Here is a 15,604-nt window from a genome sequence, read left to right on the forward strand (position 1 = left end):
TGCCGGGTGACTGCCCGACAGTCAGTTTACCAATGTCTGAATCCTGACTACCGATGCTCCAATAAGTGGGATCCCAGCTGAGCTACTGATCCCGCATTGTGACGTTCTGCAAGGGGCTTCTTTGCGCTTGCCCACCAGTCTGAATGCTGGCAGTCGGGATACTGATCTTCAGGAATTCCCCCTGTTGGACCGCCATACCACACCCCAATAAACTCTGTCAGGAGAGCACTTCCGGGTTTGCCAACTTCAACATTTCTACTCAGCCCAGAAATTTTAGGGGAGTACCACTGAAGTGGATAATTATGTATTTGAATTACTTTATTAGGTATAGCTTCCATTTCCACTGCCAACATCTCTTATTCCCTAGTTCATATAGAAGCATTGTAGACATCATGGCTAGAGAACCTTGCTTGACTTGGAAATACACAAATATATATAAACTAGATGGCCCATGTGAAAATGTCACATGCAATTTGTTAATTGTAGCGAGCGTGGTGGTTTATAGTAAGATGAAAGAAGAATTGGTTCATTTGTAGCCATTTCGAGTAGCCAAGCAAAACTGATCCATCCAGGGAAAGAACTCCAAAAATCCATTTTTAACTTTGATTTTTAAACAAAAATACAATGTGCAATTGTATATTGAAAATTCGTCAGGAGCGGAGAACTTATTTTTTTAAAATGGTACCTCATTTATCGATTTTGGTTAACTTGAAGGGAGAAAAAGGGATCATCACCAAAAATCACCTGCTAGAAATAATATAAATTAACAAATTGCACTGTGCAAAATACATTACTTTAAATAAGTGGTGTTCTTGTAAAAAGGCTATGCTAAATAATGAGAGAAGGAAGTGCTGATGTCACTATCAGATTAAACTGCAGATGGATTAAAATCTACTCATGACCGTTTCTTTGTAGACACTTTTTAAATGGTGACCAGAATTCAGTTCATAAATTCAGAAGACCTTTTATTTCCTAGCATTTTTTTTCTTTAGAATTGTTCAGAGACATGTAGTATGCAGTGCTTTGGGTTTGCCATTATCCTCATTGCTGTTAAGGATTTAATTAACACTGGTCTATTTATACTGCATGTGGGAGGTTTCCTCTTTCTGCTATGTTAAAGCTGTGTATTGTTTGAAATATGTCAGCAGTTTGGAGCATGTGACACTTATGTAGGTGACTAATACACTGTTAATGTATATCTTCAGGCTTCATTAGGGAAGTTACCTCCTCCTACTAGACATGCCAAGTTTTCCACTAACGAATGGTCATGTAAAATTGGTTTAATGGTACCATACACTTATGCGATGTTGCATCACATCCGACCGCATCCCTACTTAAAACTGGGATCCAATTTGAAAATGAACAGTTTACTACCACTCTCTGTTCCCTGTCCTGCAGCCACTGACAGAAACTGACCTGGTTACAAAGTCAAAATGAAAACACTTATGCTGCTTTCACACCGCAAAATCTGCTTTGACCCGATTTTTGAAACTTTTCTTAAAATGGGTCAGAGCAAGTTAAACCCCTTTCACATTGCATGTTGTAAACGGTATATTACTGGTTAATTATCATTTTTATAACTTTCACTTTGAACCTGTTTTCACCCATTCCCTGGAACTTGGCAGTGCCTGCCCCCCTCCCCTGGTACTTGGCAGTGCTCCCCCCCTCCCCTGGTCCTTGCCAGCGCTCCCCCCCCCCCCCCCCCCTCCCCTTGACCTTGCCCAGGGGCCTGGGCAGCCGGGTCTATGCATTGCCGGGGAGGCTGTGGAGTCAATTCGGTGAATGGGAAATCAGGCGATGGGAACTAGTAGCGCTATTAGTTCCCATCCACCGCAGGGACCCCGACGCTGACTTACCATTCGCCGAACAGACCCGGCCGCACACTGCCCATTTGCCGAACTGACCCTGCGGCCTCCCCAGCAATGCATGGACCCAGCTTCCCGGACCCCCGCAATGCTGGTAAGTACCAGGGGAGGGCGGGAGCGCTGACAAGGACCAGGGGAGGGGGAGTGCTGGCAAGTGGGGGCACTGGTGTGGGATCCAAAATAATGGTTCAGACCCGTTCACACTGCAAAGGAACGCATCTGAACCGTGTAGGAGCCTTCTTTTTAACAGTTGTGAACTACCGTATTTCTTGAACCGGTAATTTAAAACTCGCACTTTCAAACTGCACCTATAACCTTTATGAAACGGTTAAATATTGGCAAATTACCGGGTTATAGCTTCGGTGTGAAAGGGGCATAATTAACACCTTTCTGTCCCTCTCTTAAGACCCAGCTGCTTCTTCAGTGAACTCAACAAATGTTTGTACCACAAGCCTCTTGTCACTTCATGTAGCTGAGACTTACTGCCTAAAACTGTCCCCTTTTGTTTTAGGACCCATATCCTTCTTTCAGGTTGTGCAGAGATTGTCTTTGTTTTGTGCACTTCTGCCAAAAGGAATTTGGGGCCCCAGTAACTTTTTAGGGTTCCCACACATCAGACCAACTGTCCTCCAACCATCCAACTAGTTGGTTGGTTGGACTGAAAATCTGGTACTGTAAGGGGGCAAATGCCAATGAGCAATTTGCTCACAAACTCAGGAGAATGGACAAAAACGTTCAGTTAAATTGTTTAAATCAAATAGGTCCAACTACAGTACATTGTCTGAGTGACAGTTGTTAATTTTCCGATTTGGGAAACCAATGACTTAATTACAAATTACGGTACTTATGTAGTATCTGGGCTGCCGATTTTCCGATTGTATGCCTTACCTTAAGGCATACAATCAGATGCGATTCAACGCGATTTTTGGCAGCATCGCATCGCATTCGATGCGATTTTGCATAGGATTCAATGTTAACAAGGTCCTGTTCATTTACCCACTATCCAAGTGGGCACGGAGTTGGATATAAACCTGTGGCGAGCGTAGCGAGCCACCGAGCCCGAAGCGTGGCGAACGCAGATTTATTAAAAAGTATTCTGTGTCTCCTCGCTTTGGGCTCGGTGGCTCGCAACGCTTGCCACAGGTTTATATCCAACTCCCTGCCTGCTTGGATAGTAGGGAAAGGAAAAGGACCCCTTTTTCCCATTGAATTCTATGTTAAAATGGACTCAGACCATTTTAACATTGAATCCTATGGAAAAATCGGGACCATCGCATCGCATACGATTTGGTCGCATGTGATGCGATGCTACCGATCCGACACCATTTCTAAATCGGACGCCCAGATACTACATAAGTACCCAAATTACAATTGTTTGGGCAGCATGGTGCTCTGCCTAGCGCTAGGACATCTACTCTACTTCAAAGCTGCTAGTCCAACTTGTGCACCTAACAGTAATAAAACGAACAGACAGCCTACAGCTCAAGCAGGTCATGACCTATGTACAATTTGACCACCCCATCCCTGCTCTTATGCAGCCCACACACGCGCCGATGCCGGCGGTGCGATGCTGTACGATGGGGTGCGCGCTCCCGTGGCACCTCATCGTACAGTACAAAAAGTATGTGCTGCACATACTTTTTGTACTAGCTTTTTCTAGCATCGCATCGCATGCACATCGTATGCACAAGGCATACGATGCGATGCTATGTGTGCTAGTTAAGCCCACAACGCACACTGGAATCGGTGCGTGTGTGGGCTGCATAACTCAGCATTATTCTTTAAATAACAACACTTTTCGGTTTAACTCCTTGCAGCACAAGACTCCTTTCATCTCTTGTTTCTTGATATGTAACTGTTACAGTAGGCCACTATGCAAGTTAAAAAAAAAAAAAATTCAGAAAGTCTGTCAGTAGTGATTTAGCTTTTTATTTCAATTCATTTACAGTGAGTCCATCCTCTGCTCCTCGTATTGCTCGTTCTAGCAGTATCCCTGCTCAAGACTCTTCTTTTGAACTTTTTGGGTCTTCAAATTTAGGCAGTTCACTCTCTCTTGCTGATCGTCCCAAAGGAACAATGACTAGATCTGGCTCATTTAGGGACCCCTCTGATGATGGTGAGTACAGTTAAATTGGTGGAATTTTCTTTAAATGTGAAGAGCAGTCAAAGTGAGTTGAATTCCAGTATTAGTTGGATTTTACCATAATATGTCTGGTTGCTTGCTTGTGATTACCTGTGATTAAAATTCAATCAAGCTGAGCTATTAGCCTGTATTTTATTTATGAGTGAAATAATAATATGAATAAGAATGCTTTTATATAACACGCTTTCTCCTATAGAACTCAAGGCACATAACATAATGAACATAATATAGTACAGAAACAGGGAACACAGTAAAGTGATTTATCTTTGCACAAAATAGAGACCGGGAAGATGCGAAGAAGTGTGTGGCAGCCATTTTGGGTTATCAGTTGAAGTAGTATTCATACTACCTATGAGGAATCCAGGTTTGGCAGCCGTTTTAGTCGCTTTACTTAAGATTACAGTGGGCATGCCAGAAGTGCGTTAAAATTATGCATGTAGCAAGTGCAGGATTTTCATATAGCAGATCACTGTGGATAAATGAATCACAAGTAACAAATGATCCAGATCGAACTTAACCCTTTGAATGCCAACATCACTGTGAGAGATGTTCAAAATATCCACAAAAAATACCAGCATCGCTAAGATTTGTTATCTAAATGCAAATAAATATGTGTTAAAAAAAGATTAGATTTCCTATATAAGGTAAACATTACAAGTCATTATGATGAATTCAAATGTTTGCTTGACAATTTTCACACCTATATTGTCAAATTCACTTGGCACTCAAATGGTTAATGTTCTAAACTCCGCCTACTCCTAGACTTTCAGTTTTGGGAGTAAGCTTAATTACATACAAAGGATGTGTACTATTACAAGCCATCATGTTTAGTGGAACAGTTGCAATGTATTAAGAGACCCTAGCAAAATAGGGGAAGAGAGCTGCAATGCTCTTTCCTTTTCATAACCAATAATGAGAAGTGGAGATTCCCCTTTTGTATGTTTTAAAATTCTAAACACTACAATAAAATAGATTTTAAAGATTAATGTTCTTCTGATAACTATATATATTTTTTGTTTGCCATGTATATGTGATTAATATTTTCACCTCTATTTTTCAGTTCACGGTTCTGTTCTGTCTCTGGCATCAAGTGCGTCTTCAACATATTCCTCTGTAAGAATCAAATATATGAATGTTACCAGCAGTCACAGCTATCTATACTGCATACATTACATATACAATATACATTAGCAGTGCATGAAAGAGCCTCTGCTTGTGCTTGAATTCAAATAAGACCATAGTAATACATATTAATAAGAATCTGGAATTGGACCTGCTTATGCTGTAACCTCCTCTCCCTCTTTCTCTTTGGCATGTCCGCTTGTCTATCAGGCTGAGGAAAGGATGCAGTCTGAGGTATATTCAACATTCTTTCCTGTGTTGCATAAAGTAGTTTCGATCTGCCGCTATTTGCTTCTCTCAGTTCTTATTTTTCATAAATGACCAATATTTTTTTTTTCTTTTCTGTGTATAATGCAGCAAATCCGCAAACTGCGTAGAGAACTAGAATCCTCACAAGAGAAAGTAGCAGCACTGACTACACAACTGTCTGCCAATGTAAGTTAAATGTGTGACTTGGAACATCAAATACAGATCACTTTCTGGTAAAAGGTTCACTTTAAGCAATTAATTTATTCTGGTTTGGTCAATACCAATGACTGAAGCAGGATTTTCATTATGGTAAAGTACAATCATTTTTAACTTGAAAGACTTCTTTTAGAATTTTAAGTTTCTTTCCTGGAAACAGATTCCAAACAAACAAAACTGAAATCTATTTTAATGTTAATTTACTATAAAACCTTCCGTGCACTTCAAATTGATAAAGTGCCTTGTACAGATTTGTACACAAACCTGGTTTAAGTACACATTATGGTGGTTATTTTTTTATGAACCGTTTCTTATATAGCGCAGCATATCCTGTTGCATTTTACAATTGGAGACAGTGATAAAAACTGGGTAACCACAAGCAGTCAAAGGTATGAAGGCTGTGCTCGCAAGCTTACAATCTATAGGTTATCCCAGTTTATATGCTCCCCTGCGTGTTCGCGCAGGGGAGCGATGTTGAGTGACTGCGCATAAAGTTTTATGCACATGTGCAGCTGCTTGGTACGGGCGTGGCAAACTGCTTGTTCGCCATCACATTTCCTCCTAGCAGTGCAGGCGTGGGGCGGCGGCGACGGTCTTCAAGCATGGGAATGCCATGAACGCCAGAGAGGTGTCTCACATCCGCGAGCGCTGTAGAAATCATTTGATGGTTGGCAACCATCAAATTATTTCCTCCCTGCATGCAAGCTGCGAATGGATGTTTATGCAACACATCTATTTGCACGCGTGCGAGGAAACTTGGCGTACGAGGGGTGGGGGGCGGCGTTTTGTGGACTCGTAAAGCTCTGAAATTCGCAGCTTTGCAAAATCCAACAGAATAAGGTCCTATTTTTGGGGTCTGCAGTCCTTGCTTAGCCATGCCGCTGCATTTGGATGGCAGTGCAGGTGTGCACCAAGCCCAGGGTCTCCGTTGTTCAATGCAGACTTCCTTGACCCAGCTGACCGGTTTTGAAGGCCAGTCTGAGCATACCTCAGCTGATGGTGATCTGATGCTGCGTATTCGGGTACTAAGGCTTGCAGGAACTATCCCTTTCCTACAGACGCCTTCTGCATTTCAGTTGTATGATATTACACAGCAGCTTCCCTGTGCTATACCATGCTAAACAGAATCAGGCCCAAAGTGCAAGCAGAAGATGAGGAACTTAAATCTTACTTGTTCAGTATAATTTACCCTTTTTACCATGCTAGGAGCAGATTATTCAGTGATCATCAGTGAAATGAAGAATGTTAGTGTGAACTGAGAGAACACTAGCAAAGAACTACTGTAGCTATTTGTTTTGACAGCAAGATATTATGAGAGACCGCATTTCAAAGACAACCAAGTGGAGATGGTGACTTCCTTTTGCATATATTTTCTTATTTTAATAATATTTATTTATTTTAATATTTTTATTTATGCAGGCAAATTTAGTAGCAGCTTTTGAACAATCTTTAGTGAACATGACATCCAGACTGCGCAATCTAGCTGATACTGCACATGAGAAGGTAAGGAATGCTGTAAAAATGAGAACAGTAAAACAATAAGTGGAATAAATTAATAGAATCTATGCCTGCTTTGACTGTTCAGAGGTGGCAATGGGGGCTGTTTTACTGAACAGGGTCTCCATACTCTGCAACCCCATTTTGTATTTGGGCGAAGGCCAAGATGTGCTTCTGACCCAGATTTCCCGCCAAAGCAGCATGATATCGATCAGTCGTATTGAGTAACTTGAGGGTTGCTGAGATGGCCAATATTCATGCAAGTGATCCAATGCTGCATTTTTTGACGCATCAGGGGTTCACAGAAGCATGCAGGAGGCATCTGTTTACACAAGAAGTCTCCTGCAACATTAGTGTATTTTCTCAAAACACAGCTGCTGGTGTCCATTACTGAATTAGGATCAATGTTATACAAGTTTTTTTTAACCCTTTGAGTGCCAACGTTGCTGTGAAAGCCTCAAAATATCTACTAAAAATGCAACTGTTTTTTTTTGGGGGGGGGAGCAATATTTAACTAACCTTCAATTAATTGGCTTGGCTGTAATTATAATAAAAGATCACTGACACTTGCATTTTTTGGCTGATATTTTGAGGATCTCTCATATCAACGTTGGCTCTCAAAGGGTTGAATTGTTTTCAAATGTGTAACCATGTATTTAATATCTTCAGAACCGTCAAAGGAACTATTAATTTAAAATCATATTACAGTAAAAAAAGAAATGTCCTGTTTTGTTTGCTAAAAACTTAAAATCTCTTAATTTTAGGACTCTGAGCTTGTGGAACTGAGGGAAACAATTGATTTACTAAAATCAAAGAATTCTGAAGCTCAAGCTGTTATACACGGAGCACTTAATCCTCAGGATCCACCACCAAGAGGTTAGTTAGTACTTAATGGTTGATATTATGCGCTGCTTTGTGTTCTACCTCAGACATTTAAATGTAATTGTTTCTAAAAACGATTATTTTCAAAATAAGAAGTATAAAAGATGCCAGAATGTAGAATTTTACTAAATTTTTTTGTGTTTATCTGGTTCCTAATAATATGATGTACTTGTCTGTGAATGCGGTTTCTTAATAGAGTATTTGGCTTCTTTTTATGTTCTCTCAGAGCTGCGAATTAGGCGTCAGAATTCATCAGACAGCATTTCCAGCCTTAATAGCATCTCTAGTCACTGCAGTGTAGGAAGTGTCAAGGATAGTGACAGCAAAAAGAAGAAGAAGAAAAGTTGGGTAAGCTGGGCAAAACATCCTCTGGTTTGAATTGTATTTGGAATTAAGTTTAAATGTCATTAATACTCACAGCCTTGAATGTATACCTATTTCAATTGGGAATGTTAGTTGTAAAGCGGCAATGGACAAGTTTGAGATGGACTTTTACTAGCATGATGGTCAGCAGCCACTTGCAGTATGGTTTTGAATAATTGTTGAATAACCCTATGTCCTATGCAGTTTGATCTCTTTTGCCAGATTGTAGCAGGTTCTTGTCTAGTATTTGCCTGTAATGTGCACTATTTATCCACCCCTTGTTCCTGCAAAGGTTGCCAAATCATACCACTGAAAACAGCCTTACAAATGTTAGTGCTAAAGGATGGAAGTAGCTTTATCTGGCTCGTGAACAGTATTTCCCGACATACTTGCTACATAATATGGAAGCCAAATGTTCAACTGCATATTTGCAGTATCCTACAAACTGCATTTTGTAAACATTTCATGCATAGATATAATTTTAGTCAGTGTTTTTCTGCTTCCCTCTTTTAAAGACATTTTTAGTTTTTGACAAACCAAAATTTGATTTCTTTCACCCTGGTGGAGCATACTATGTGTATTTTCTTACCTGTGTGATACTGCCAGTGACTTGGAACTCATTGGAATTAGATTTTAATCTCAGCTTGCCAGGCCCTCTGGCTTCATATTTGAATGTGACTTAAGTTTCGTCTGTATTCTTGACGACTCGTAAGGTCCTGAACTGGATATACCAATATTTGTCAAAAGAAGGAAATTGCGCCAAAAATAGCACTCTTTCTTGACCCATCTTCTAGTAGATTGCCAACCTCTAGAAAGAAATAGATAAACTAAATGGAGAGGTGGGATACCATTCTCAATATATTGAGTGACCCAAATGAACAGAAGTTCTGTCTCTGCTTCTCTAATGCAACCACATTCACATTGGTCTTTCTTGAGTCGTGCATATAAAGGTTACTTTAAAATCCCCTTTATTTCAGAAGTCACATTTACAGGAAGATTCCCTTTGGTAACAATATAAGGTATATTTTTGTTCTTTTCTCACTGTCACTTGCGGCTTTTTCAGGCTATGCAGCTGCAACACAGGTAGTTCTTTTCTTAAAAAGTTCAGAGGCTATGGAACTTTCTTGAAGGAGACTCTGCCTTGTCCCTACACCTGTAGGGCTCTAGTCCAGTGTGCAGGAAAAGATTACAAAGACCCTTATATCAGTATGTATTCATTCCAGCGCAGAAACAGCAAATCTGTAATGTTTCCCTATTTTGAAACATCCAACCCAACAGAGCATATAGGGATTTTTGAGTTCAAGAATGGTGTCTTTGAGGGACATCATAAACAATATGGAACAGGATTAGAGTTCAATGTGTTCAGAAATATCAAATATATGTACCTGCATTTTCCAATCTTTGAGGGACATCCCTTTCAACAGATCTGCCATTCAGTAAAGAGCCATGCTCTTCAATGTGACCACAGTGCCAATGTGTTTGCTTATATTATGATAGTGATGTCTGTCATTCTTAGATCCAAGTGCTTTTTGTTAAGCCATACCTGTACAATCTGCTGAACAATTCAAATTCTGCTACCTTATTGTATTCTCATATTTTGGGGTATCCCAAACCTTGGAATTTTATGTGTGGATAGAAATCTACAATGCTGCCTTCCCATGGAAAATCTTCTGGAGTCTTCTATTTGACATCTGCACTATGAGCAAATGGTGTTCTTAGCTGAGATCAAAATCTCCTTGCTACAGGTACAAGTACGTAAATTTCAGGGACAGGGGGGAAAGGGATATATCCGCACAGGCAGGTGCTATAGCACCAGAGTTACCCCAAAACGAGACATTATCAATTGTAGGGCTCAAATTGGGTGCAGCCAAAGACAATAAATGTAACAACAGAAAAAAGGACAGAGAAGAATGTCTTTTTTTGTTGGCGCACAAAAGTAGATTGAGAGAAATGTATAATTTTAAAATGTCAATATCTTTATTGAGACATATTTAAAATAAGAACTGTCCAGTAAGTGAAATATTTCATATATATATGAAAACTGTTTTTTAATTTTATTGTTTTTTAATAAAGTTCACTTTAATTGTTATCCGTGTCCTTTTGTGTGTTTTTTGTTGTTCAATTCCGGTCCTTGTCTTATAGGGAGTTTTTAAATTATTCTGTAAAGGAGTTATTTCAATATTATTTTTGAGTGCTTATATAAACAGACACTGGGGGAGATTCTCTAAGAATCTCCACCCCCCTTCGCCGCCCATCGCATTTATAATTATCGCATATGTTGTAACATATGCGATAATTATAGCAAAGGATAGCTCTTGCATTAAGAGCTGTCCTTTGCGGTGAGAGTCGCCGGGTCCCAGCAGGTCCCGGCGGCTCCCCCCTCCCTCACACGCCCAGCGCTGCTGCTGCTGCGCCGGGCTCTCCTCCTCCCTGCACCCGGAAGAGGATCAGTGCAGGGAGGAGGTCACAGGTCCGGGCAGCACTGCGCTGTGCTGCCCGGACACAGGTGAGGGGGGAGGGGGCGGCGGGGGTCCGTGCAGGGCGGCGGAGGGTTGCGGTAGAAGCCCATTGGCTTCTATGGGGCATCTCCAGATTTTTCTGGCGATGCCGCGGTAACCCGGCGAGGGATGCTTACAGCATCCACATACCGGCTACAGCACTGCTGATCACTGCAGCAAAGCAGAGGAGATCTGGGGGATGATTGGCAGCTGACAGAACAGTAACATTGCCTGTGTCCCTGCAATGGAGGAGTATGTATTATCTACCCAACAAAAGACCAACATTCAACTGTGTATGTTTTTACCGCATTTTGGGATGCTGTAAGCATCCCTCGCCGGGTTACCGCGGTGGGGGGCATCGCCAGAAAAATCTGGCGATGCCCCATAGAAGCCGATGGGCTTCTACCGCAACCCTCCGCCGCCCCGCGCCGACCCCCTGCCGCCCCGCACGGACCCCCACCGCCCCGCGTCGCCCCCTCACCTGTGTCCGGGCAGCACAGCGCAGTGCTGCCCGGACCTGTGACCTCCTCCCTGCACTGATCCTCTTCCGGGTGCAGGGAGGAGGAGAGCCCGGCGCAGCAGCGCTGGGTGTGTGAGGGAGGGGGGAGCCGCCGGGACCTGCTGGGACCCGGCGACTCTCACCGCAAAGGACAGCTCTTAATGCAAGAGCTGTCCTTTGCTATAATTATCGCATATGTTACAACATATGCGATAATTATAAATGCGATGGGCGGCGAAGGGGGGGCGGAGATTCTTAGAGAATCTCCCCCAGTGTCTGTTTATATAAGCACTCAAAAATAATTTCTCTTTCAATGGTCCTGGTGACACAGCTCAACACTGGGATGTAGGAGGGTCCGAAGGAGCCAGGCACCTATCCTAAAGCTTTAGAGGGTAGGCTCCTCCCCTACTGCATCCCTGGACTCTTCAGTTCGTGTTAGGTGCCCACTGGAGTGGGTGCTATTCTAAAGGGCTGCAGGAGCAGCCGAAGAATTAGAGTAGTTAGGGGATTTTTATTATTTTATTAACTATTACCCTAGCTAGGTAGGCACAGTGTGAGGATTTTCATAGTGAATCCTCACACTGCTAGCGCAGCAGGAGCTGACAGAAGCGCGTCCTGTCAGCTATCTGTGCACAGGGTAGACGCTGTCTGGTCTCCCTGTGCTGCGCTCATAGCCTCTATTAAGAGGCTGCCTGGGCTCCGGAGCTGCCTGAAACCGGCTCCACAGTTAGGTGGGGATCATGGGGGACAGGCGCTCCGTGATGGCGGCGGCCATTTTATGCGGAGCTTACACGCTGAGCTCCTGACTGAGAGGACAGCAGCGCTGTGACAGGCATGTTCCAAGTGGTCCCCATTTGAGGGGGAGACACTGGAACAAGGAAATCCTACCTAAGGAGCGGCTAGCTGGGGGTGGTTGGCGCCAAAAGGTCACGGACCCCGCAGCAGCAGGGACTTTGGTCTCTTCCTTCACTCTGACTTTGGCGCCTTTCAGAACGCTTGCAGCGGAGCTGAGCCGGCGAATTGATCCTGGCAGAGTGACTTGGATTTCCTGGGCATCGCTTCCCCGCAGAGAAACCTACAGACAGCTAAGTGACTGGGTGCATTGACTTTGTATAAGCGCTTGTACAATTGTTTGCACTGTGTATACTGATAGATATACAATTATCACTTGCATCATGTCTGAGCATCAGGCTGTGGTTTTGGGGGAGGGAGCCCTTAATGCACTGAGCGCGTGCAATGTTTGCACACAAAAGTTTGTCCCTGAGCAGATGGCCAAGGGGGGCTTATGTATTACTTGCGCTGATGTGAGACCCATGGGCAGCGATCCCCATAGGGCAGAGCATATGGAACCTGCGTGGGCCAGGGCCCTAGGCAGGTCAGTAAACGCTTTGGTGCAGCTTTTGGACAGGCAGAGTGATGGGCTGGTAGAATCACAGAGACCTATGCCATCATCTCAGCAGTCGTCTGGCTCCTTGCCTCTTACCCAGGCAGATCCTGCACTGATTCAGGTGATGCAGGATACTGCAAAAGGGATTAACAGGTTCAGTGAAATGCTGGACAAAATGGATGATGTGGCAGGGACCCCTAGAAGGTCTTATGCTTTAACTACTGTGGTAGATGAAGAGGAAGGAGAGTATACTGACATCCCCTGGGATCAGGGTGATGATTTGGAAGAGAACTCTGCTGCTGGTATAGAGGATCTCATTGTAGCTGTGAAGCAGGCTTTAAAGCTGACTGTGGAGGATAAGACTCCTGTTAAGGGTGTTTTTAAGCGACAGCGGAAGGAGGCTGTTACTTTTCCTTCAGATGAGGGGTTACAGGAATTATTAGAAGGAGCTTGGAAAACTCCTGATAAGAGGCTTCAGATGCCTAAGCGATTCCTTAGTCTGTACCCCATGCCAGAGTCTCATGCGGAGCTCTGGGAAAAGGTCCCAGTGGTGGATGCTTCAGTGGCACGTTTGTCCAAGGCTACTGTATTACCAGTACAGGGCGGTGCAGCTTTCAAAGATTCTGTGGATAAAAAGCTGGAGGGAAACCTCAAAGCTATCTTTGAAGGGGTGGGGTTTACCTTACGGCCCCTTATTGCTTCAGCCTGGGTCTCTAAGGCCATGATAGAGTGGGCTGGTGAATTATGCACCGTGCTGCAGGCTGACCCTGGTGCATTACTGCTTGCAGAAAAGATTAAGGCAGCAGCAGAATATGCAGTGGAAGCAGAGGAGGAAGCTATTAAAATGGCTACCAGAGTGTCCACAGTCTCCATTAATGCCAGGAGAGTGCTTTGGCTTAAAGCCTGGGAAGCAGACAATGAGTCCAAGAAGGCTCTGGAAACATTAGCCTTCAAAGGAAAGGTACTCTTTGGTACCGAGCTAGAGGAGATTATAAAACAGGCCACGGGCGGCAAAAGTACATTCCTGCCGGCCTCCTCAGCAAAGCAGATGTCAAGATTTTCTGCTTTTAAGCCGTCCTTTCGGCCCTCCCCTAGAGGTGGTGCGTCCTTTCGAGGACAGTCTTTCAGGGGAAGGTTTCAGTCCTCTAGAGGCAAGACACAGAAGTCAAAATTTGGCTCTTTTCACAAGAAGCCAGCCACAAAGGGAGAGGATAAACCCTCTGCATGACTGTCAGGGGCTTCGCCCGACAGTGACAAAAGTGGGGGGGCGTCTCACACTCTTCAGGGACGCTTGGACTGCTTTAGGACAGGATGCCTGGGTGTTAGATATTATAACACAGGGTTACAAAATCCCTTACAGAGGGCCGCCTCCGAAGAGGTTCATCCCCACATCCTTACCAAAGGAGGCACGGCTTCGTACAGCTCTTGTGAGAGCAGCTCACTCCCTTTTGGAGAAAGGGGTGGTTACACCAGTCCCCAGGGCAGAGTGGAAGAAAGGCTTTTACTCCACGCTGTTCCTGGTGCCCAAACCAGACGGGTCTTTCAGACCAATACTAAATTTGAAATCCCTAAATGTTCATTTATGGGTAGACCATTTCAAAATGGAGTCCCTACGGTCAGTACTCCTGAGTCTGGACCAGGGAGAATTTTTGGCGTCCATGGATGTCCAGGACGCATATTTGCACGTTCCTATACACCCGGAGCATCAGACCTTATTGAGGTTTGCCATAGGAGACCTGCATTTACAATTCCGGGCGTTACCCTTTGGGCTAGCAACCGCGCCAAGGGTATTCACAAAGATAATGTCAGTAATGGCGGCGGTGCTGAGGCTCAGGGGAATCACAGTCATACCCTATTTGGACGATCTCCTGTTCAAAGCAGAGTCAGCAGTCATGCTGCAGAGTCACTTGGCAGAGGCCATCAGTTTTTTGCAGGCTCACGGCTGGATTTTAAATTTGCAAAAATCTCAGTTGGTACCGTCGCAAAGGCTCCAATTCCTGGGAGTCATACTAGACACACATCTTCATCGGGTATTCCTCACGGAGGTAAAGGCCAGGGATCTGGTCACCCTAGTCCAGGAGATTCTCAGGGCTCAGAGCATTTCAGTATGGAGGTGCCTCAAGCTCCTGGGGAAGATGGTGGCGTCATTCGAGACGCTTCAATTTGCCAGGTTCCACTCTCGGAGGTTCCAATGGAACATCTTGTCAGCCTGGTCAGGAAACACTTTGACCATGAAATCCGAGATGATAGTGCTGTCTTCGGACACCCGAGAATCCTTGAAGTGGTGGACAGAAATAGATTCCCTTCAGTGGGGTCGGTCATTACAGACCTGGGACTGGTTGATAGTAACTACCGACGCCAGTCTCAGGGGCTGGGGGGCAGTAGTCCTGGATCTCAGGCTTCAGGGCCTGTGGACGGCAGAGGAATCAGCGTTACCAATCAACATCTTGGAGCTGAGAGCTGTCTGGAAAGTGATTTCCTTGGCGGGAGACAGGTTACAGAACCTCCCTTTGAGGATTCAGACCGACAATGCCACAGCTGTGGCATATCTGAATCACCAGGGAGGTACACGCAGCAGATTGGCCATGTGGGAGGTGTCCAGAATCTTCCTATGGGCGGAACAGAATGTTCCAGCTGTATCGGCTATATTCATCCCGGGGATAGAGAATATAGAAGCCGACTTCCTGAGCAGGGAGGAGCTCAAGGAAGGGGAATGGAGCTTACACCCTCAGGTGTTTCACCAAATCACTTCGAGGTGGGGAACTCCGGATGTGGACCTGATGGCATCCAGGATCAACCGTCAAGTGCCCAGGTTCTATGCCAGAACAAGGGATCCACTAGCGGAGGCAGTGGATGCCATGACTATTCACTGGCAGGGAGATC

At 44.2% G+C, this 15,604-nt stretch overlaps 1 protein-coding gene across 4 annotated transcripts in view; it reads left to right on the forward strand.

The window, feature by feature from the left end:
- The window catches only part of NAV1 (neuron navigator 1), a 206,624-nt gene that overhangs the window by 135,597 nt on the left and 55,423 nt on the right, over nt 1-15,604 (forward strand). For all 4 annotated transcript variants that reach the window (XM_083173161.1, XM_083173162.1, XM_083173163.1 and 1 more), the window contains 7 exons: nt 3,814-3,981; nt 5,069-5,121; nt 5,341-5,364; nt 5,488-5,565; nt 7,015-7,098; nt 7,857-7,968; nt 8,201-8,322. In XM_083173161.1, the coding sequence (XP_083029287.1) occupies nt 3,814-3,981; nt 5,069-5,121; nt 5,341-5,364; nt 5,488-5,565; nt 7,015-7,098; nt 7,857-7,968; nt 8,201-8,322 (641 nt within the window). The remainder of the gene's footprint in view (nt 1-3,813; nt 3,982-5,068; nt 5,122-5,340; nt 5,365-5,487; nt 5,566-7,014; nt 7,099-7,856; nt 7,969-8,200; nt 8,323-15,604) is intronic.

Source organism: Crinia signifera, chromosome 2, assembly GCF_055691185.1.
Source record: "Crinia signifera chromosome 2, ASM5569118v1, whole genome shotgun sequence".
NCBI lineage: Eukaryota > Metazoa > Chordata > Amphibia > Anura > Myobatrachidae > Crinia > Crinia signifera.